The sequence below is a fragment of the Xyrauchen texanus genome, chromosome 10 (assembly GCF_025860055.1).
Source record: "Xyrauchen texanus isolate HMW12.3.18 chromosome 10, RBS_HiC_50CHRs, whole genome shotgun sequence".
In the NCBI taxonomy this organism is placed as follows: domain Eukaryota; kingdom Metazoa; phylum Chordata; class Actinopteri; order Cypriniformes; family Catostomidae; genus Xyrauchen; species Xyrauchen texanus.
Window position 1 is genome coordinate 9,654,512 of NC_068285.1, and position 25,180 is coordinate 9,679,691.

Consider the following 25,180-nt stretch of genomic DNA (forward strand, 5'->3'; position numbering starts at 1 on the left):
TTCTAAAACAACCAGACCAATTTAACTGTTACACTTGTGTAAAATCACCATCAACAACTGCTTTATTCAGCACAATGAGCTAATAGCTAACAGCTAGCGGTCGAGTTATTGTTTTGGTCAGTTTGTGTCGTGTTTAAGATAATGTCACGGCAGTAGAGGCGGCGCAACTATGAGGATCAGCCTATAATCCCACCCATGTTGAGGGACACTAAACTGCAGTGGAAATGCAAGCTCAGAAAAGTACTATATTCTACTATACTTCATCACAAAATAATTTCTTCCAGTTCGGCTGTGGTGAGAGACCAACTTAAACCAGTAAAGACCAGCAATCCCGCTTAGACCGGTTCTACCAGCATGCAAAACAAACTGGTCACCATTTCTGAAAGCCACTTCCTGTGTTTGGTCACCACAGACCACACGTCTAACATCACGTTTCTATGCGGCTCTTTCCAGTCACCAATCACATTGTCTTTCTGAATGAAAGATAAATAGCTGTTTTAATGAATGACATTGCATTAATGGTTCTGTTTGGTCAATATCATCTCCTATGCCAAAACAACCAATTACAGAACAGCAATTTCAGAGGAAATGGAAAAGTGGTTTGAATAAATGAATCACATGAGGGATAACGCTTCATTTAATATACAAACAGCAAACTGTCAATCATAAACCTTTAAACCACCCTCAATTCACAAACGATTTAATAACAATAAAGGCCTGCCAGCATGTGTCACTCAAAGCTAGAGACACAGATATATTGGGCTTTAAAGCAGATAATATTCAACTCGTCATTTATCATTTAATGTTTGTCTGAAGTTTGGGAATCAGAAAGGGGACATTTAAAGAGTCGTTGAACCTTTAAGGTGCATACAAGCTGCGTACACACTGCCAGCGACATCGCGCGAGACAGCGACTCAATACCATTCATTTTCAATGAGAGCACAGCGACTTCCGGCGACACGAGCTATCGCGACCGTTGGCGCTAGATGTGGGCGTGTCCAGCGACGCAACAAAGTTGACAAGTTCAACTTTATTCAAATGAAGAGCGACTTACGGAAGCGACAGCCAATAGGAGAGAAGATGGTAGAGCTCACGTGATCCTTCTCTCTCTCTCAGCTCCTGCAGTAATCAGGGGACCTGATGTTTATCGCCGCAGATAAACAGCCGCTATGGCAAACAGCACGCCTTGTTTCTCATTCATCTTTGATATAAAGCATTTTATGTACTGATTACTGATTACTTTTATATTTAGTAATTTCCCTCCAAAATGTTTGTTTTTAGCGGCAAGAAAAGTGATTCGCTGTCAACAGCAAAGGAATGACATCAGTGAATGTCATTTATAAACGTTACTAGGCAACCAGTAGTGGGAACGCCCACTAGCGACCTAACCGCCAGCCACAAAGTCGCTGGCAGTGTGTACGCAGCTTTAAACAGATATTGTTAAAAAACTGTTATTAAACATTCTTCAACATAATAATAATCATTTAAAAATAAATATTAGCAAGAAAATTGTTAACATTATTTTTCATATATTTTTTATTGTTGATATAACAGTTTTAATAATAGAAAATAGCCATTTTATTCCAATGTTTTGACTCAATTCCTTTCCCCTGTAATATATTTTGTAATACATTTTCCCATTTTAAGTTTTAAACTAAATATATGATCCATTTAGAAAATAATGGAGTTTAAAAACAGACATTTATTATATGATTCAAATATATTTTATGGCCAAAATTATAATTATAATTATTTATTTCTGTAAGTAACATTATGGAAGCTCAGTTGTACTTCAAAGCCCTTACAAAAATGCACCATAAGTTTTATGTATTTAAATTGTAGTTAAATGATTGTGCCAACTATTTTAGTGGAAACTATGGTTAAAATAATATATTTTCATATGGGACAGATCACAGGTACATCAGTGAAACTGGAAATATTATAGATTACAACAAAGACTCACTAATGCACATATGAAATTTAATTGTTCACAAATAAAAACTATCCATACTTATTAAATACCACATGGATATAGTATTCATTCTCCACCATAGCACTGCCATAGTCCTATTTGTAAGGGCTCTTGGGGAGGAAAATAAATGTGCAGCATCTTAAAAGCACTTTAAAGCAGTAAAATACACATGTACATGATTAAACGCTTTAAACAACACAGAGTGCATTAACACTTTCTCTATTAGGATGTAAATGTATTGGAGCATCACTTACAATTTCGAGCAAATCTGACAAAAACACAAACCACTGAAAACCTGAAAACATTAAAGTTGCAACATTAAAGTGCTCTTTTATTCTGGAGCATCCATGCAATGCTTTTACTATATAAAAACGGGTGTAACTTAAAAATGCATGACTTTTTTGCAATGCACATATTAAATGATTAAAGAACAGAGTCAGATCTTGAGCACAGGTGAATGGTCACATACCTGCTCTCTGATCCCGAGCACCATTGCTCTCCCCCGCCGCGTGAATGCATGCAGAAATTAAAGCGGACTGGCGCTTTAAAAGATCCTGGAAAAGTTCAGACAGCTGTGGGATACTAATCTGCGTTCCGTCAATTTGTTGTCGGCTTGTGTATCCCCACTCCTCTTCCTGAAATAGACAAACACAGGAGGTTTCATTTCTAGCGTCTCCACTCGGACTCTCGTTGCAGTTACAACTGAGCGGGCGATAGAGGGCGCCAATGCCTTCACAAAATAATTTATTTTCGAGGGTCATAATTCGAGAAACCAATAAAATAAATAAATCGATAAATACTGTTTTATTGACCTTTTTTTTTATTCATTCCTTTAAGCAAAGCTCTACATGTGTTTTATATATTTACATGAATAAAGTGCGGTAGCTGCTTAGCCAATAAGCCTACATAGATATACACCGACGGTCCTAGAATATTAAAACATTCACTTCCAATGCAAACGATACATGGATCTAAATGTTAATTTCTCTTTAATATGATGTTATATCTAGTCAGATTCTAGCACCACCACTCTCACATGGATGTCAAATCATGAAACTAATGAGAAGCCTCGCTGAAGAGCACGTGAATCGACACTTAAGTAAATAAACTGTGGATTTTTTTTAAAATATATATATATATAAATATATATAATTACTTATTTATTAAAAATAAGCACAAAACAGCGGACGTGCTTTTCTGTTCTGATGAAATCTCAAACAGATCTTAGGTTGTAAGGCCGAAACACTGCTGCAGCGAGAACGCACCTGATTGGTTGAAACGGAGTGCGATGCTGAAGAGAAGTCACCGATGTTTTCTTCCGGGGTAATCATTAGTGTTGTTTTTTTCACCAGAATTAATAAATAAATAATATAAAAACTCCAGTCTAAAGGCATGTTCACTTTACATAATACAATAGAATCTACAAAGGGTTTATTTATAATAATTTCATAATTTTAAAATGTAATATGACTATTTTTTATTATTATTTATTATTAATAATAAGGCGATTCAATTTCATACAAAATAAAACGAAAATAATTTTCTCGGATCAGTCCAGTGGTGGTAATAAAATCTTCAAATAAATAAATAAAAATTCTACACAACATATATTCTGATGTATCACTTTAAATGCCAAGAGGACATTTTCAGCTTGTCAGCAATTAGTTAGAAGTGCTTAGGTTGCAATCAGACAGATGGTAATTGCCCCTCCTGAGAGCAACTGTTCCTCTAATGAATAAAGTAAAGTACCAACTCTAGTAGATACAAAAATACTTGACCTCTCCATGTAAAAATAGAGTGTCACTCGATCACTCTGACCTTTAACTTCTCAAGATTTGTCTAAAATGTTTCTTTCAATTATACAAAGTTATTGTGCATGTTTTATCTATTTAAGGCGACACCGTGTGGTGCGGAAGTGAAAGTTTGAAAAGCTTAAAAAGATAACATCTGTAGTTCATTCATTAAAGGGATAGTTCACTCAAAAATGAAAGTTCTCTCATCATTTACTCACCCTCATGTCATCCCAGATGTGCATGACTTTCTTTCTTCAGCAGAACCCAAATTAAGATTTTTAGAAGAATATTTCAGCTCTGTAGGTCCTTTCAATGCAAGTGAATGGTGACCAGAATTTTGAAGGTCCAAAAAGCTCATAAAGGCACCATAAAAATAATCCAGTGTTTAAATCCATGTCTTCAGAAGTGATATAACGGGTGTGGGTGAGAAACAGATCATGATTAAATCCATTTTTGCTATAAAACATCCACTTCCACATGCTTCATATTTTGTTTTTGCCGTTTCATGTTCTTCATATCACCACCTACAAGGCAGGGAGAATTTATTGTTCAGAAAGGACTTAAATAGTGTCCTGTTTCTCATCCACAACCATCATATCACCTCTGAAGATATGGATTTAACCACTGGAGACACGTGGATTACTTTTATGCTGCCTTTATGTGCTTTTTGGAGCTTCAAAGTTCTAATCACCATCCACTTGCATTGTATGAATCTACAGAGCTGAGATATGTCCAGTAGTATAAAGACGTACACATCTGGGATGATATGAGCATCAGTAAATACGTTAATTTAACATTTAAGTTGAACTATCCCTTTAAAAACACTCCAGATGGGAAGTGCATCAGGAACCATCTCAGTATGGACAAATATAGCTGTTTTTTTCCCCATTTAATGTTTCTGAGATGTCTTCACTTACCTTTTCAATGGTCGAAATATTATTAATACAGTCAGAGATGAAGTTACAAAAGTCTCACAACAGAATGACTTCAACTACATTAGGATCCTGCTTCAAACACGTACACTAAATGACACGACTCCGAATGGGGCAGTGAGTTGGAGTTAATTTTATTAGTGTTATATCGAGTTAAGCTGCTCAAAATGAATGTTTTAGAAGCATAATGCAAACACTCCTTTATAGAGTCCTTTTTCCAGTCTATTAAAATGACTGTGACATTCAGATTGACTTCCTTTGTTAAAGAAACATGATAAAATATAATAGACAGTACATTTAGGCACACTGCTGACACAAACTATACACCAATATAGTTCATTTAGATTCATACGTACAGGGATTAAAAAACAAAATCAAATCAGGAACATCCGTATCAGCCACTTAGTGAATTTAAAGGTAAAATGTGCTCCCCTGGTAATGGGATAGTTCACCCAAAAATGACAATTCTGTCATTATTTACTCACACTTTAATGCTGCAGAGCATCAAAGTTCTAGTCACCATTCACTTGCATTGTAAGGACCTACAGAGATTAAATATTCTAGTAAAAATCTTCATTTGTGTTCTGCAGAAGAAAGAAAGTCACACGCATCTGGGATGGCATGAGGGTGAGTAAATGATGAGAGAATTTTCATTTTTGGGTGAACTGTCCCTTTAAGAGGGCCAGGTAAGATTGATACAAAAGGTGATGTCTCTTTAAGAGAAGCTTTGGGTTGCTTGACCAATCACAACAGAGCTTCTCAGCACCAGCCAATCACAACAGACAAGAGCCGCTAATGGGCAAATCACAAAAGAGGATAACTGTGTCACACTGGCAAATCACAGCTAACAGAAACAATGTTCAAAAAGTGCAATTTTCATAAAAAATAAAAAAAGAATTAGTTATTGTTTATTTGCACTGGCATCAATTTTGACTGATCTGAACCAGGTCTCAGGGCAACGTCTCGAAACCTGTCAAAAAAACGCTTGGGTTATAATTCACTCAAAATACAAATATTGTAACCTATTTTAGAAACATCCCCATTTTTGAATTGTGACAATATTTTCATGACAGTTAAAAGAGTGTTTCATGTTCAATACAAGTGAAGCTTAATCGACAGCATTTGGAGGATAATGTTGATGACCACAGACAATCATTTTGACTCGTCCCTCGTTCATGAAAAACAAATAATAATAATAATCACAGTTCCTGTGATACACTTACAACGGAAGTGAATGGTGCCAATCAGTAAACGTTATAATACTCAGGGTTTCAAAAGTACAGGCACAAAACTTAAACATTGTGTGCATTACATTTACATTTATGCATTTGGCAGATGCTTTTATCCAAAGCGACTTACAGTGCAATTATTACAGGGACAATCCCCCCGGAGCAACCTGGAGTTAAGTGCCTTGCTCAAGGACACAATGGTGGTGACTGTGGGGCTCGAACCAGCGACCTTTTAACATGATTTTAGTGTCATAAAATCACTTAGTGTTATCATGTTCTGTCGTCATAGCAACAAAGTTTTAATATTGGATGATATAGATTTGCAAGCAATGTTATCGCACTAAAATCATTTTAACACTAATGATGTTTACATCTTGTGGCTATACGTTTGAAACAGTGAGCATTTTAACGTTTACAGATTGGCCCCATTCACTTCCATTGTAAAATGGAAGGTCAAAGTTCACCTCTGCGCACAGTACGTGTGACACAAATTGACAGCGCGCCATCTAGACTGTCTTGACCCGTGCACGCGGTCTTCCACTGTGCGTGTCGCTGACGCATGCTCTTGCTTTGGACGACTAAAAGAGCATCACAAAGTTGTAATGGACATGCGTCAAACGCGTTCGTATTCACTCACAGTCACTATACAAAACAAAGGCAACACGGTCGACCTGGGACGACCCAATCCGGAAAGCGCAAAAACAAAGTATGTCTGAGCCTTAACGGTTACTAATGCTGTTGATGCAAGCTTAACTTATATTAAACCCAGAATGTTCCTATCAGCTAATTTCCCTCCAAAATCTCATTATGCAATTATGTGAAGAAAAAAAAAAGACTTATTTTATTGACAAATATTTATGGTTGTATTGTTTAACTGATTTAAATTTATGCTTATTGTATTACAGTAATGAGAATGAGATTTGTTTACATTATCATTCGAATAATGTCACAATGCAACCAATCTAAAAAAATAGATTTAAAAACCGGCTTCAAATGCACAATATTTCATATTATTGTCTTGTGATTACGGGGTGAAGTAGGACTCGGACACGTGTTAAGTGTGGATATATTATAACAAGTGTGATTGGAGGGAGTTTAACAGTAATAAAGAGTGTTTTAAACCTGTGTTTTCTAACGTAAACACAGGTAAACAACACACTGCAGTGTCTTTCACATTTTTGCAAGTATCCAGGAGCCTTTTTTATCTAGAATATTCCATCAAAAGTTCCTAAAAGCAAAACGTGTGATAATCCATAGTCGAGAAAATTGTATATTTACCAGGAGTGACGAAACCTTAAAAAAAACAGACATCCCCAAAATAAACATAAAAGCCAGACTTATAAAACAAGTCCTTAAAACCAGCCGTTTACGCCAACGGAATGTTCAGTGGTTAACGAGTAGAAGAGTTCCGCGCGATTTTGGAGTTTTCGGTTTTGAAATATTCAAATGTAGTTCTAATTCTATTCACTATACAGTCACATAAACATGCATTAAAGAAAGATATTGCACAAAAATCAATTTATAGAATCCGATTGAAAGTCAGAAGATTGACAACTGTCAAAGTTTGTTTGTGTGCCTATGAGGCCGTGTGTGTGTGTGTGTGTGTGAGAGAGAGAGTAAGAAGGGAAAGCTACGTCTAAAACACACGTCTTTTGGTCTTAGAATTAAGGCTAAATCTATTTCTCGCACTGAAACAGTTTTCGGACAGTTGTGATTTAGTGCTACACTTGTCATTTTAAAATAAAGTATTAAAATAAAAATCACGTATACAACCCTCCACTGAATTGAGTTATAAAAACAGGACACACACACAAACATCAACTCACTAAAGACAGGTACATTCGTTAAAGCATATCCCCTATTGTCACCCGAACGTCCGAGACAGCCATGCAAATAATTGTTATTTAGCAACAGGCTCTTTCACGTCAGTGTCTCTATTTGATGACTGATTTGTTTGGTGGAGCTTTAGATAATTAAGTCAATTTAGATTTGCTAGAGAACCAAAAGCATGGGGCTGCCACTCAGTGAGGGGCGTGGCATGTATTTAACACACCCACTCCATGCAACCAATTGGTTGGTAGGATAATGTTGCATCTTTTGTATTTTTAAATCGCACACCACGCATTTCAGTGATGCATGTTGCTGCTGATTGTTCCCATGTGGCCTCTTATTCTTAGTTACGATGAGAGTTTTCCGTTAAGGTGCATAGGTTGGTTCGATACATCGTTTACGTTGAGGTGGGTTTGACCACTGCCAAACACAAAACAAATCACAAAACAAAAATAAAAAGGCTTTCGTTCACAGAAATCTTATTTACATAGTCATTCAAAAATCAGATCATAAAAAGCAAACCAAACGGCAAACTTAGAGAACAAACAGCGCAATTCAGGCGCCGCAGTCTTTCGTAGTGGTGCCGAGGTGACGCTTCACGATGATAAAACGAGTCCTCTATGCTACGGCCGTGTCGATACATTGCTTTTATCACAAACAGACAGGATGCACTAAGGTGGTGGGTGGGTGGTGGGGGGGATTGGGCTGTGTTCAAGCATCAAATGTCACAAAATTCATTGCGATACAGAGAACCAGGCTCAATTCACGCACACCCTCCCCTGTTCCCTGCTCGGGTGCTGCTACGGCGGTGGCCGGGTGCTGACTCCTCCCCCCCCTGCAGCGGCGAGGTGGCTTTCGGCGGGAAAAGCGTCCGTCTGTCACCTCTTCTGCAAACTGCGTATTTTCTTTGAGTAATTGAGCACGCGCGGCGAGCGAGAGTGAAGCTTCTGGAACAGCTCGGGAAACTTGTACTGCGGAAACAGGGTTTCCAGGATGCCCTCCAGAAAGACGTAGACGAGCCGTCGGTTCATCGGCTGGTGCTGGAACATGTCAAAGACTCGCAGGATGCCCTTCCGCGTCGTGTCTGCACCGATGATGTGCTTGAGTTCGTCTGATGGGAAGAGAGAATAAAATAAAAGTGTGTGAGACTCAACTTATTGGCTGAGATGTTGGTTAGTCATTGATGTCCTATTTATTGCGCCTGTTTTAGCTTTTTTTTTACCACAAGAGCGTGTTCATTTTGAACAGCTTGAAGGCAGCATCTTAACTGACATGGACCCACATAAGTTTTTAATTTGGAGCTCAAATGCAGCAGTTCACATCAAAAAGCAACAAGCGTGCGGCAATGTCACAAACCGTTAGGGCTGATGTGATCATTTGTCATTGAATACGGTCTCTCTTAATTTGTGACCTCAACCTGGCAACCTACAACCCAGTTGGGCTGTTGATATCTGCGCAGGTAGTAAACATGGGAAGTTGAATCAAGCATCACTGGTAGATGGGATGAGAAGACTCAGGTGGTGCTCCGGCGGGGAAAAAAATAATAATAATATATATATATATATATATATATATGTATACACACATAAGTAAATTTAACAACAGCTGGACGGAAGAATTTTATTTGATATCTCTAAGAAATATCGATAATGGCCACACCTTTTGCAAAGGTGGGAAAAATGACGTTACTCAGCAGCACATTTAATCACAACGGCACAATTTGTATTTATTTAGCCTGCCTCTACCATCCAGCGCCCCCGCCCCTCTCAGAGGTCTCCCGGATTCTGTTTAAGTTGACAGGTATGCTCTTCTTTACAGTCAGTTATTGATTAAAAACAACAAAAATAGCAACATTTCATTTTAATCACACAGAGCAGGGTTGTAGTAAAGAAGCCATTTGACTCCACTCTCAGTAATATGCGCTCAACCAAAACACTGCCGGTTTTCTTAAAGAGACGGTACCGTTTTAGCACTTGTTCTACATATCAATGTAAATACTAATAATGTACAAGTTAGAAGGTCCCTTGTATAATTAACAGCATTCACGGAGAGAATTTCTGTCATCGTAAACAAAAATGGACATTTTAACTGAAATATATGCAAATAAATCGGAATCGAGAGCTTGTGAATTGAAATTGAATCAGGAAATGTCTCAACACGCAGTCGTGTAAATAGTCCTACTTACAATTGACAGCAATTGATTTAGGTGTTAGCATGTTGCTAAGGTGTGATTCTTGAATAAGTATAAAACACAATGCCCACACAAATATTAAGTAAAAAAGTCCTTTTTAAATGAGACTGGCTCTTAACAACTATTGTTTCACTCTCCTCATCCACCACTTTTGATTATTTTTATTGTCGCAATTCATACTGAGTTTGCATTCATGCGTTGGTAGAATTTGTCCCAAGTGAGGTGTTTTAGAAGGCAGCATAACTATGATATCATAAAATGTTGCCTAAATAGGTAGCTCACTCGGTGTTGGACAGAGCTGTTCCAGACCGACAAGAAACACACAGAAAACTCGACAGATATCCTCAGAATTTAAACGGACACAATTCACCATTCAAGATCTTTACATCTCCCAAATCGGTGTTCATTTATTCAATATTTTGCCTGATTTTATATTGCTTATATTTACATTTACAACAGTCTCAGCTCTGCTTAATATATTTTAGCATTTTTAAATCCACCACAATTAGCATAGAAATTGCATGAAAAAACATGCACTGTTTCCACCAAGGTCTGGGCCGAGTTTTGTCTACCTGGCATGATGCCCAGTAGTGTGGTTTTGGCGGCGACTCTTGTCCTCATGCGGGTGCTTTTGTCCCGGCGGGGCGGAGTTTCAGCAAGGATGCCGTTCGGCCAATAGGAGTCTCTGTAGAGTCACAGAACCGCAGTCAGAAGCTAAACCAGCTCCACATACGTCCCAACACAGACAGAACAAATGAAATCACCTGAATCTCTTCACATAGTCAGACACCTGCTCTGGTGAGGTCATGTAGTCAACGTGGTCCACGATTTTCCTTGAATGAAGAAGATACAAACCAGTGTGAGACACTTATGCATGTGTTTATTATTGGGCTGTCAAAATAATTACATGATGTTCAGATTAATTCATTGAATTTATTGCATTTAATCGCATGCCAATATTTACTGAGAAAGGCCCCTAAATAAATGTCATTTAGAATAGTTAAGATCATTATAAATATAATATATAGGCATAATACATTTTATAATTCTGATAATTCAAATACTTTACAAATCATATAGAGGCAACAGACAAGTCGGCGTTAAAAGTAAAAGTTTTTATTGGCTTCCCTCTGCTCTATTTTAACCGTTGATCTAAATGCTCGTGCTTCACATAGGCACTTTTGGAGCATCTCACTTGTTTTCAGCGGAAGTTTAACGCAGATTAACACTTTGAAAACCTGTCTCAAGATCCCTTCATTCTGTTGAGCACGGTCCAGCTGGCTTTGAGCAAAAAAAGCATGTCTTTGGAAGGCTGTATGCTCCTTGCTCGTTGGTTCGACAAGGTGTGTTGCCTGTCCAGCTGGAGCGCTGACTGCCCCCTACTGCACCAAGGTGGTACATCAAGCTTGAATTGCTCTGGAGGTGGAACATTCCTTGTTATGGAGTTTAAATACAGGTCAGGGGCATGATTAACTGCGTTTTCATAAAGTGTTATTTTTTAAATAATCACACTAAATTAACGTTTTAAATCGACATCCCTATAATAAAAGGCTTTATGCACGTTTGGCTTTTAATTGTTGGTCTACACTGGAAAATAAAATGTTCTTACTGAATATTTTTGTCTTGACATTCTTGAAAATAAGGTACATTTACTTAAGCAAAATGACAGAAGATAATGTCTTGTTTTCAGAGAAATCGAACCAAATGTACATTTGCCAACAGGGTAAGGGAAAAAACTTGATTCAAAGTGAAATCAAGTTTATTTTATGGATGTTTAGATATTTTTTACCAGAAAATAAGACAAAAATACATTTATGTTTTTGCAGTTTATGTACACGTGTCAGACAGGGGCATGTCCAGGATGTTTTACCAGTGGTGGCAACAGTTGAGGAAGGGGTGGCATCCAATATGTCTGTCTGAAGGGGGGTGTTATGGACCATGCCCAACATGGACGGGTTAAGCACTGTCTCCAGGACGCGAGCGGGGTCCTAGTTGGGGTGGCAAAGCTCATTTTTAGGGTGGCATGGGTGTCAGACAGATGTCATCGGCCGTTGTTAAAGGTCTCAATGTTTTATCAGCTTCTTGCACCCTATATGCATTGAGCGTGTTTTTGACATGTCTCTTGTCTTTGCCATTCCCTTCCATTGAGTTACACTCCATCAAGCAGTTTATTTATCTTGAGCGAAAAGCCCACCATGTCTACCTCAGACAGATTGACAAACTCAATAGCAAAATGGATTGCAGGCCAATAATAGGCTTATGTTCAATGACATGGAAATAAACCAACTAATGTATTGACTTCTAAAGTCACTTTTTGTAATGTCTATTGAGCACAAGTCCGGTTCCAGGAGTAAAAATCCCATGAATTTCTTCCATAGCTGAATTGAGACCTCTCACTTTCAACTGCTTTATTTTCAGCAAACTTAACATGTATAAATATTAGTTTGAACATAAAAAGATTCAGCAACTAAGACATAAACTGAACAAGTTTCACAGACATAGGACTAACAGAAATGTAATAATGTGTCCCTGAACAAAGAGGGGGTCATAATCAACAGTAACAGTCAGTATCTGGTGTGGCCACCAGCTGCATTAAGTACTGCAGTGCATCTTCTCCTCATGGACTGCACCAGATTTGCCAGTTCTTGCTGTGAGATGTTACCTCACTCTTCCACCAAGGCACTTGCAAGTTCCCGGACATTTCTGGGGGGAATGGCTCTTGCCCTCACCCTCCAATCCAACAGGACCCAGACGTGCTCAATGGGATTGAGATCTGGGCTTCTCGCTGGTTATTGCAGAACACTGACATTCCTGTCTTGCAGGATATCCCACACAGAACGTGCAGTATGGCTGGTGGCATTGTCATGCTGGAGGGTCATGTCAGGATGAGCCTGCAGGAAGGGTACCACATGAGGGAGGAGGACATCTTCCCTGTAACGCACAGCGAAAGATTGCCTGCAATGACAACAAGCTCAGTCTGAAGATACTGTGACACACCGCCCCAGACATGACAGACCCTCCACCTCCAAATCTATCCCGCTCCAGAGGACAGGCCTCGGTGTAACGCTCATTCCTTTGACGATAAACGCGAGTCCGTCCATCACTCCATGTGAGACAAAACCGTGACTCGTCAGTGAAGAGCACTTTTTGCAAGTCCTGTCTGGTCCAGCGAAGGTGGGTTTGTGCCCATAGGTGACGTTGTTGCCGGTGATGTCTGGTAAGGACCTGCCTTACAACAGGCATACAAGCCCTCAGTCCAGCCTCTCTCAAACTATTGGGGACCAGTCTGAGCACTGATGGAGGGATTGTGCATTCCTGGTGTAACTCGGGCAGTTGTTGTTGCCATCCTGTACCTGTCCCACAGGTGTGATATCAGCTGTTCTTCCAGTCTCCCTGTAGTGCTGTCTTAGGCGGTTTACTGTATGGACATCGAATTTATTGCCCTGGGCCACATCTGCAGTCCTCATGCCTATTCAATGTTATTGCAATTTCTATCCTGTATATTTATTTTCCTGTTGTACCATTTCAATTTTCACCTTGGGATGAATAAAGTACTGAGCTATCCTAATATGATTAGTTAATCAGCAATTAAGTGATTGATTTTTTAATCGACTGATGGATCTAGTTTGAGTCATACTGTGTGTGTGTCGCACCTGTTAATAGTGTCTCCATAAGTGGCTCTGATGAGCTGTTGTAGCAGGTTTTTTATGTTTCTTCTCAGCCACTGATTTCTCTCCTTCAAGTCAAATACTTCGTCCATCAATAGCAACATCACCCTCAGAGGAATATTATCATCCACCTGTACGACAAAACAACATTTAGGTGTTCTGGGTGGTTGCTTATTTCAGAATCAGTCATGTCCGTAGCACAATCAATCCCATCTATAAATGAACTAAAAGGTCATATAAACAGGAATGAGCATAGTAGGAGTACATTGACTGCCTCACAGGTGGCAGTCGCGTTTACGTACATTGTCATCGAGCTGGGCAGAGACACGGCAGTGATCAGGATCAATATCAGACTTTGGGATTAAAGGAGGCACCTGTGAAATAAACACACCTGGAGATACTGACACATAAACGACAATAAAAGTGCTGAATAATGTCTGTTGAGCACACAAACTTCATTTCTGACCACATGCAATCAAATTCTGCGCCTGCTCGGCCAACTATATGCAATGCAAATACTGGGAGAGACTATATTTCTCAGTTATGGAAAAGAAATGGTAAAATAAATGAAAAAGCAACATGAGAGTCCGGGTGTCCGTGTGATCTTTGATATTTGTAAGGAGGACAAACGTCCACTTTTTGTTGGTGAATCTCTTGGCGTGCTCTACCTTAAATATGGATTGTTTAATGTCCTGGCCAAGTTTCTCGGACACACGGCCCATGTCCGCCGAGACTTTGGACACTCCCTCGGCCAGGCTGTCCGGCAGTGACTTCACGGCATTGGACACATTCCGCATGGAGCTCCGGAGAGGATTCACAAACGTGTCCATCTGTCCGAGTCCAGAGAACAGGATACATTTACAAAACCAGATAACAGCTCAGTGCTGTTTCCATCCCTTGAATGTCGGCATAAGTTGAAGTGAGTTCATCACTGGAGGTCACCATGTTACTGTGCCGAGAGCCTACGAGAACGCATGTAATAAGCGGCTCTAATTTACCGTTGTTGCAAAAATGGCGATACAGTTGTGAAGTTTAATTGACTCACGTGATTCAGTCCTTTCAAACGTAATTTTTTGTATTTATTTTTAAATCAGATCAACGACTCGTTTCAAAAACAATAGCGCAAGTAAATATGGAAAAGATGCAGGAAAATAAATGTAAAGGAATGGTGCATATAAATGTTGAATAAATGAAAACAAATATGTGTATGCATTTTTTTATATATATATAAAAAATATTTTACATATACAGTATATAAAAATAATAAAAAATATGTTTGACTATTTAATATATTTAATAAATACAAATAAATGGTGCATATAACATACAGTATACAGGGTTCCCACAACATTTGACCATGAATTTCCATGATTTTCCATGACTTTTCCAAGACGTTTCTAGTCGCTCGTGATTAAATAAGGACTTTGTTTTTTAAACGACTTTATAGCCAATGCACTCACAAAGAGCTATAATTAGCCAATTACACATTTTAGGGCTCAGCATATCTAGAATAGCTTATTAATAACAGAAATTTCCAGGATTTAATGTTTTATTAATTTCGATGACACACTGTGAAACTGAAGAAATTGCAACAGATATAAATATTACTCAGAGTAAATACTATATTAAATGTATAAATAAATAAATAAATAATAATAATAATAATGACATTCTATTTAAGCAATATTTAGAAAAATAGAAGTTTTCATCAACGTCATTAACATTATTAATTTGTATTAACAGTGCGATACTGTATTTGACAATAAATAAATAAAACATTAAATAAAATGTGTTTTGCAATGATGTGTTTTGGATTGTGCAGTGAGGGTCTGTATAAGCGCTTAAAAATAATATAATGGTATGATGAAAAGTAATTGTTCTGTTTTTCATTTGATTAAAACTCCATGGATGTATTTGATTAGACAGATGTGTTTTATATGCTAAAATTGTTCAACTTCCAAACACAAAGTCAAACAAAATTTAACAGAAAAACACAGAATTTGGAAAAACAAATAACTGAAGAAAAAAAAAAAGCCCTATTTGACATTACTAGGCCTGGAAATTTTAATTCTCTGATATTTCCAGGTTTTCCATGACCATGGAAACTTTACATATTTATATAAATAGGCAAAATATAAATTTTTTTTTCATATATCATTTTAGTAATATCATCCAGTCTTACTAGGCATAACAGTACTCCCCAAATATTCTTTCACCGTCCCACATGACAGTGTAAATGGGTATGTGGAGTTTCTCACCTTGCGTGCAAAGTCTCCTTTGCCTTTGCTGTACGCTTTGTTTTCCAGGAAGTCGTAGATGTAGGGTATGAGCACGGAACAGGCCTTCATCATATCTGGATTCAGCAGCAGCTGGAAGACAAACTCATTTCTCAGCACGCTTGGATCTTCAGGACACCCGAGTCAGCACATCCCAAAATAAACACACAGCTTGATCTGACTCACTTGTAGATATGAGTTCAGTTCCTTCTTTCTTTTCTCCAAGAACTCTCGGTCCATGTTGTTAAAGGTCTTTTTCCCAGGAAGCTTGAGAATTGCTGCAAGGCTCTCAAACTGAAGACAAAGGACACAGATTAGCGAAAGTCAAACCATCAAACCCAATTGATCTAGTCTGGGTAGACGGTATATCGACCTTTACGCAGATGTGAAATGACACCATATAAAGGTCCCGTTTATGGTCATATCTACTTCAAAAATGAGATCATAATTATTTTTAATATCTTTGGTCTATTTTTGGAAATATTTAATTTAGATTTAAATATGACACTAATCTGACTCCCACTGGCGGCCCAAATCTCATTTTTAGGCATATCCAGACACGCAAATTCCACTTATTTTCCCCAAATAGCAGAACAAGTCTGCAGCTTCAGTCCAGGTCTGGTCATATCTGATATCAAACCAATCGTGCCACATTCATAAGTGGTTTGAGATGCCATAGAACAATGAACTAAAAACTAAAGAAATGGCTGTGAATGTGTGTGGACAGTCAGATTCTCTCACCTGCTCCGTGATGCGCATGTGGAAGTCATGAAAATCGCTGTAGCGACGGTATGTCTTCCAGATGTCCTCGCTGCCGTCGGAGTTCTTGCGGATGACGGTAATGGTGTAGAGGGCGTAGGTCTTCCCGTGATCATTACAAACGCCTGCCACAGGAAGGTGGTTTAGAAAAGCATCAGCTACTGAGAACCGTTTGACAAGGAGCGAAACAGGAGCGATGATGCAGGAGTCAGCAGGGAATGAAAGAGGAAAAGAAAGATGGGAAATCAAAAAAGGGAGGAAAAGAAAGAAAAATTAAAAGAAAAAAAAGGAGAAAAAGAAAGTAAACTGAAAGAAAGAAAAAGGGATAAAAAGAAAGAAAAAAGGGATAAAAAGAAATGAAAGGAACGAAAAAAGGAAAGGAGAAAAATGAAAGAAAAAGGATAAAAAGAAAAAAGGGAGAAAGGAAAGAAGAAAAGGAAGAAAAAGAAAGAAAAGGAAAGAAAAAAGGAAAGAAGAAAAGAAAAAGAAAAAAGGGAGAAAGGAAAGAAGGAAGAAAAAAGATGGAAAATAAAGAAAGAAAAAGGGATAAAAAAGAAAAAAGGGAGAAAGGAAAGAAGAAAAGGAAGAAAAGAAAGAAAAAGATGGAAAAGAAAGAAAGAAAAAGGGAGACAATTTGAAAGGAAAAAGAAAGAAAGGTTTGACAGGAGAACAGATGAACGTAAGAAATAAAAGAAATGAAGATGAAGAATGAAAGAATCCTCCAAATAAACGGAGCATGAAAATGAGAAGTACACAAACATTGAATGTGCGTCACACACATTTGCCCCAGCGCATTACATATACTTACAGGGGCAGTTCTCATCATTTACTCACCCTCATGCCATCTTGTGACTCATGCCAGATGTGACTTTCTTTCTGCTAAACTCAAATGAAGATTTTCAGAAGAATATTTCAGCTCTCTTGGTCCATACAATACAAGTGAATGGTGACCAGAACTTAGAAGCTCCAAAAAGCAGCATAAATGTAATTAATTTGACTCTAGTGGTTTAGTCCATGTCTTCAGAAGCTATATGATTGTTGTGTGTGAGAAAAATATCAAATTGTTAAACTTTTATTTTTTTTGTGCTTTTTTATGCACGTAAGCCGCCTCTGTATAGATATTCATTTGTTGATCCCTTATTAGCAGCTATGGACCATGCTACCGTTTCCACACAAAAGCAGTTTATGCAGCCGTCTGAGCAAGGAGCTCGGTCTAAGGCATCTACTCCATTCACTTGCACTCAAACAGATTCAAACATCTCTCCTTGTTGACTGTTTCAAGATGTAGATGCGCCACAGTTGACGTATCCAAACCAGCCAGATAAGGCATCTATGTATGAATATCTATGCTCCTCTGTTGTGAGCAACACTGAGCCTCGTATGTTCTCATGTGAACTTGCCAATACGCTATGTGACCTCGACCATTGTGAATTACACACACACACACACACACACACACACACACACACACACACACACACACACACACGAGAAGACATTAATTAATCCACTGGAATCGTATGGATTACTTTTATGATGGCTTTATGTACTTTTGGAGCTTCTCAAATTTGGCACCCATTCACTTTCCCATTCTGTAAGGACCTACAGAGCTGAAATATTCTTCGAAAAATCTTCATTTGGGTTCTGAAGAAGAAATAAAGTCATACACATCTGGGATGGCATCAGGGTGAGTAAATGATGAGAACTTTCATTTTTGGGTGAACTGTTCCTTTAACTTGTATTGAGCCCAGAATATTCCTTTAAGGCCTTTTTTGAGACAAACAAAAAAACACATCAACTTGACTTAGCGGTGCTTTAATGGAGTGCTAAAGGACAAAATGCATCGCAGAAGGTGTTAGCATGCTAATAATCTGTTGCTAAGGTCGACTTGTTTAGGTCCAGTTCATCTACTTGTTTAAGTCTAACGATTAAAGCGCACACAAATACAAAACAAATGAAAAGCAGAATGTCAGCAAGTCAATTGTTGGAAGACTTCTCACATGCTCTTGTCGTCTTTTGCCATCTTTGTCGTCTATTGAAATTATATTTATGTCTTAAAATAGTGATTATTAGTTCAAACTCTCACCTGTATCAGAGATAAACGCATGAAACTGAGCAGATTCATCCACACTCCCGCTGCTGAGATCATCTAATGACTATAAACACAGACAGGCATCAAAAACACACTTCAGCACAATGCACTGATCATATCTGGTGCGTGGAGAGATATGAAGAGCTTTGACGTACTAAATTAATGCTTCCTGTTGGAGAGCCGTTGAATGACTCTGGAAGGACAGAAAGAGACAGATTAAACCAGAAAACTCTTGTTGTGTTTTTATGAGAGATCTGATACTGTCTGGGTCTCTCACCTAAGTCCCCATCCTCAGAACCCCTGTAACTGGGTTCCTTGAGCATGTCCAGCTCAGCCAGCATCCGTATATACAGCGGGTGCTGCTTAAAAGACGGATAATACCGCTCATCCTTCAACATCAGATCATACACCTGAGAAACAGAGATAAAAAGAGCCATTTCAACAAGAGTTCAACTGTACTGCCAAAGCAGATTTGCACTACCTGAAACACATGCAAGGCAGCGACAGTATGATTTTAAAGTTTGCAGATTCAGGAATCAGATAGAGAAGGGAAATATGATTTTGAATGCTGAGAACCGTAACAGTGTGAGTAAACATGACATTTATAAAGACCAAATTATCAACAAAACAAAGTTTGAATGGAGTCTGTAAGTCAGCGGTAAAGGATATCTCTTGAAGGAATGATATTAATAATGGTTCATTTTGGGTACCTGATACACAACTTGATCAATGATTTGACTTGATAGTGAATAACTACTTAAATTTCAGTCTGTTCATCACACAAAGTAACTATGTTTCCATCCAAGGATTTTTTGCGGAAAAGTTTTAGCGCATCAAAATAAAGCTGATGGAAATGCAAATTATCGCTACAATTTCACAAGTGTTGACATAATATTTCTCCCTTTAACTCTAGCATATAAACTCTATGTCGATACTTGAAATGTCGCGAAAAACTGGTTTGGAAACACTTTGTTGAGATTCGCATAAACGCAAAAGTAAACGGTCACATGACAGAGTTTGCCCCAATCGTTTACTTGTGTTAATCATGATGACGAGGTATACGTCCTTGAAAGCCAATTTATTGCACGCGATTATGGATCGATCTTAGCGGCATATAGAGCCGATCTGCAAACGTGACACTTCCAGGAGTGCCAACACAAATATCTCGTATCATGCACCGGTCATCAACAAGTACAAGGAGAACAAATGAATGGCCACTGTTTGTGATTAATTTAATCGCAGTATTCATCCGTTTATTTTTTAAAGTTGCTTTTCCACACTATTCAAAATAATAGACGGCAGTAACGGAATTAGACCACAATACATAAAACAGATCATTTCTGTGCACGAAGATGTTTTAAATTAAATAAATACACAATACTAGGAGAAAAACATCAGTGTGCTTTTCTGGAACACTTACAGCCCAATTCTATTAAATTATTGTTGATACTTTTGAAAAAATGTCGACAAAATTCCCAGTAGTACATAAAATAAATTACCAAATGAAAAATATATATTCTATATATGCCTTTTCTTTACACAAACTTAAATAAGCCGTACCCTGTTCTGTAGATTAATAAAGTCGCTGAATGACGTTCTCAGAATGTTCTAGAGTTTTCTCAAGAATATAAACGATCTGAACTATCTGTCCAATGAGTCACTTTCAGAAAAACAGCTTTTGAACATTTTAAAAAGTTTAAATATTTTAAATCTCACCTTCTTTACCTCGGATCGCATTTACTGCTTCTTCAGAAAAATGTAAATTTGCATTATGATGCTAAAATTAATTTTAGATGATAATCAAGTTCAGTTGGTCGTTTAAAGTTGCTGGAGAAATATGCGGGACATAATGCAGTTGTGATGGCGATGCTTTTGATTAGATGATTGTTCAAAATATTGAATATCAGGAATGTATCATATATAAATCCTGATATAACACCGTATCAATGTTTCTTTAATAGCTGTGCACACATCATATACACATCGATTGATTGTCCTTATACTGAGACAGAAAGTTTCAGACACAACTTGGTGCAGGTTGCAGCTTAAACAGGGCCATGCCGATTCGCTTTCTGGGCGGAACCGGTGGCAACCTGCGATAGGTGCAACATCAGGACCAATATTACAGTCCTATCAGAAGAGCAACTGTTCCCTTTTGATTGTAATTCCTCCTCTTCTGATTGCTTTTATTTGTGAAATTAAAATGACAGTAAACTGGATAATTTCAATGAATTGTCTCAATAATCTCCCATTTTACCAAAACGTCAGAGGAAAATATTTGGGACATCTGGGAGGCGAATTAGCGATTAACACATTTCTGAATGGAAACGGCTTCAGGGCAGATTTCATTCGCGATTAAACAAATCTAATGCGACAAAGTGGTTTTTTTAGACATGACGTCATCACGCACACCATTTTTTATCTATAAAAGGCCATTTGAAAGGAAACAGGAAGGCGGCAAATGACGCACAATTTTTTTACGCAATTTCACTTTGTCGACAACAAAATAGCGTGAAAAGTTGATGGAAACTAGGCTAGTAATTGTGTGGTTTTAAAGGACTTGGAATTTAGCGCAAAAGTTATATCGACGACTAATATTCTGTTGGTTTGTGTGTGTCATTTTTAAAGCATGACAGCTTGATTACTTTTCACTTTTATTAGATATTTTGTGTCCCACGAAAGTGATTTTCGAGTTTACAATTTCTTTAATAATTCTTTAGTTACAGTTAGGGCTGTACGATAACAGTAATTATCGATTATTTCCCATGATATTCATTGTGATTAATATTTAATCATAGAATTTACATTAAAATACTTATTTTGTGTGGGACGTCTGCATGATGTATTCTTTATGTGGGCTACAATCAGACTGGGTCCTTGAATTATTTGCCATTTTACATATCAAGACAGCATCTCAACATTCAACCTCACATTGGCCATCATAGCAGGGAAATAACTGATAATCGATTAATTGTCATTAATAATTTGACCGATGAAGATTATCGATTCATTAATTTCAGGACAAATACATTCAGAAATCATGCCAGCAGGCGTTCTGTTAAAACTCGTAATATCGGAGCTGTAAAGTTGTTTAAATTGTAATTTTTACAGTCAATTTACGGTTTTAGGGTTTGTTGACATCGTCATGGTAAAGTTGTAAAATTGGCTATAACTTTACACAGAAAAGGTTCAAAAGTGATTTTAGCACACTAAAATCATGTTTACACTCTAATCTAAATGGGAATCTGTAATGTACAAGTCACACAACATAAGAACACGTTGCTACCTTTTTCTGGATCTCATCGAATATCTCAGGTGTGGGATCCTCTTTGCTGAGTTTTTGAGCCAATCTGGCAGCAGACGCTTCGTCCACCTGCACTCTGGGAGAGGCCTGATTGGAGAAAGCACCTGTCAATCATCACCGCATGGATTTGCTACACCCCATCAATGCCACAACCACTTGCCAAACTTTTGACTATAACAAAGTCTGGCCAAGAACTGCCCACTTAGACAAGAGACCGTCTGAAACAACTTTGTTTCGAGACAGACTGATAAGAAACCCGTTCACCCAGACTCTCAAAAATCAAGCCAGCCAATCAGATTAGAGCGTTCAGATTTTGGAATCCTCTTGGTGCTGCTCACCTTCTCAGACAGGTACTGGTCATAGACGCCCAGTGCGGCGGCTCTCAGTAGCCCTTTGGTTGTCTGGCTGCTCTGGTTTTTTCCGTCTCTCTGGCTGCTCTGTAACACCTCCAGCTGCTGCTGCGCTGTGACCCGATAGCCCTCCACCGTCAGCCAGAAGAACAGAACCGCCTGTGCACCCATGTGCTGCATGTAGTCTGGAGACAGAGAGAGTAATGAGGGGTGAGCTGATGATGTTGTGTTTCAGACCAGAGAACGGTTGTTGTCCATCGCTCAACTCACCCATGAAGAACTGGAGTGCGATGTTATGCACTAGGATATGTTCCAACGGAATCACACACAACTTCCCAAAGTTAGCAGCAAGTTTTAAAGCGTCGACTTCCTGTTTGGTAAAAACAATGTTGAAGAGTTATTTTTGTGTTGAAGGTGTAGAGTAAGAGTCTGTAGATGTATAAAGGGTTGGTTCTCTAATGGCCTGATGTTCACAGTGGGGATTAGGTTTGTTGAAGATTAATCAGTGGTCGATAAATGTTGTTAATAGTTAAACAATAACTTCATTAAATCGTAATTGATAAGTTCTAAGTCAAAGTAATGTTCAAAATATCTTATAACATACAAAATAATTGAATTTAAGAAAGTAATATCTGTATTTTCTATCAACATTATTGTTGGTGATGTTAGTTTAAATTAATACAATTTAAATATTTTAGATATAAATCAGATATATTAGTTTAAATCATTTATGGAAAAACAAATCATGCATATTCATGTATTTGATCCTTTATTCTAAATATGACGTGAAGAACTTGAAATAGCCGTTTGTTTACTATGTTGTTTTGGCATGAGTGTTGTACAGTAGCTGGCATGACCTGTAATGTCTCTTGAATGCAATGCATGGCTTATTTGCATGGAATGCATAGCATTGCAGAAGTGAAAGTGGCTGTGAGGAAAAAGTAACACTTTACTTTCCATGTGTTACTTTGAGTTAAGCAAAATTCTAATGAGTTACTTTTAAAAGCAACGTAACCCAACACTGATCATAATACAGGAAATGTAAATTAAACCGTTGGGTTTACCTTTCCTGACTGTAGCCTTTGTATTCTTGTTTCACAGACTTTCTTCACAAAAAGCAAACTGTTGATTTGATTCTTTATTACGCTGATATCTGTGAGAGAGATGGAAAAAGATGTAAATAGAAATACAATATGGATGGCGTAAACAATATTGTCAAGATGTCATTCATTCTAAAATAATCCACAGATTTCAGTGTTTATTTTCCATAAACTGATGTTTAAGTGTGTTTAATACAGTATTGTTTCAAGAGAGGGGAAGGGTGTAAGTGTGTATTTGTGTACGGTCTCCAACTGTGTCCAGAGATCGCAAAAACTGAAGCTCTTCCAGGACTTTGTCCTTGACGGCCTCCAGCTCGGCCGGTTTGTCGGTCAACTTTAAGATGTTCAGGAAGGCCTCATAGTTACAGCTGGAGTCACGGATCTGCTTAAACACACACAAATCGATAAAAAAAGGGTCATATAACATATAACATGATTTATTTTTTGCTCTTTTTGTTCAAGAAATCTTGATTATCTTTATAAATGAAAAAATCAAATACAAAACTGACCATACTCGGATCACCAAAAACAAGCAAGCAAACAGAAAGTCATCTGTCTCACCATCCAGATAATGAACTGGTTGATGTAATCCGGGTCACTCAACTGGTTAATTAATGGCAGAAGAACTCCTCTGGCTAATATTTCCTGCAGGACATCAATCAAAGAATCAATCAGATCACGTTTGTCACTTTACAAGACATCTAATCTGAAGCCATATTCATAGCGTCAAGACCTGTGAGGACCATATAAACTGGGGGTATAACGGTTCTCGGTAAACGTACGGTTTGCCACCCTCGGTTCGGTAAGCATTGGCACCGCGGTTCACCTCAAGTTTAATGATGCATCTGGAGCACAAGGTTTGGTGAAAGAAACAAAGAGTCAAATATACAGGCACAGTTACATCCTCCGCTAATGCACCTGTATGGCTCTGTATTTAAACAAGCTCTGCCTGAGTTTCATGTGGGTCAACATGATGACATCACAGTTCTGCACATGTTGCGAGTAGTTGAAAATGGCAAGCGGAGAAAACGATTCACTGAGAGAAGCCCCGTGTGTTAATCCTTTCTGGAAACATTTTCTTTTTGCAGTCAATTACAACAGCGATGGTAAAGAAACAGGCACTGTTTGCCAACATCACTCGACTCGAGTGCCGCAGATGAGCCGCAGATGAGCCGCAGATGAGCCGCAGATGAGCCGCAGATGAGCCGCAGATGAGCCGCAGATGAGCCGCAGATGAGCCGCAGATGAGCCGCAACTGCACACACTCAGTTGCGTTTTTAAGCAGACTCATTGCCATATGTGGGATCTCCACGTATGATTAAAATACCCGAGCCACATTATCACAACATCCCTTCATGTATAAATTTTTATAGCAAGGTTATTCCTTTTATAGCGATGTACAGGTTCTGTATGTTGAATACACGTGGTTTAAAATGCACTTTATGATGATGCATGTAGTATTAAAGTCCAGGTATTCAATTTAAATGTAGATTCAGTAATTAGATAAATGTTTTTTATAGTTATAGAACCCTGATGAAAATTAACCATGGTTTTACTATAGTAATATTGTAGTAACCATGATCCAGAAATAACCATCTGAGCAGAAATCATGGTTTTGATACAAATAACCTTGGTTTTATAACTAATACTGCAGTAGTCATGATTTTACTATATATTGTAACCA

General features: G+C 38.1%; 1 protein-coding gene across 4 annotated transcripts in view; it reads right to left on the reverse strand.

Annotated features, from left to right (window-relative positions):
* Positions 1-4,810: 4,810 nt before the first annotated feature.
* Positions 4,811-25,180, reverse strand: part of snx13 (sorting nexin 13) — a 42,156-nt gene continuing 21,786 nt past the window's right edge. For 2 of the 4 annotated variants that reach the window (XM_052135825.1, XM_052135828.1), the window contains exons 9-26: positions 24,058-24,141; positions 23,740-23,878; positions 23,461-23,549; positions 22,667-22,766; positions 22,385-22,581; positions 22,029-22,133; positions 19,020-19,152; positions 18,898-18,935; positions 18,737-18,806; positions 16,633-16,811; positions 16,078-16,185; positions 15,874-15,984; positions 14,284-14,445; positions 13,918-13,989; positions 13,601-13,746; positions 10,712-10,780; positions 10,520-10,632; positions 4,811-8,867 (exon numbers count right to left, since the gene is read on the reverse strand). In XM_052135825.1, coding sequence (XP_051991785.1) covers positions 8,635-8,867; positions 10,520-10,632; positions 10,712-10,780; positions 13,601-13,746; positions 13,918-13,989; positions 14,284-14,445; positions 15,874-15,984; positions 16,078-16,185; positions 16,633-16,811; positions 18,737-18,806; positions 18,898-18,935; positions 19,020-19,152; positions 22,029-22,133; positions 22,385-22,581; positions 22,667-22,766; positions 23,461-23,549; positions 23,740-23,878; positions 24,058-24,141 — 2,148 coding nt within the window. In that variant the 3' untranslated portion in view covers positions 4,811-8,634. The remainder of the gene's footprint in view (positions 8,868-10,519; positions 10,633-10,711; positions 10,781-13,600; positions 13,747-13,917; positions 13,990-14,283; positions 14,446-15,873; positions 15,985-16,077; positions 16,186-16,632; positions 16,812-18,736; positions 18,807-18,897; positions 18,936-19,019; positions 19,153-22,028; positions 22,134-22,384; positions 22,582-22,666; positions 22,767-23,460; positions 23,550-23,739; positions 23,879-24,057; positions 24,142-25,180) is intronic. The other 2 variants (XM_052135827.1, XM_052135826.1) reach the window with 2 other exon arrangements.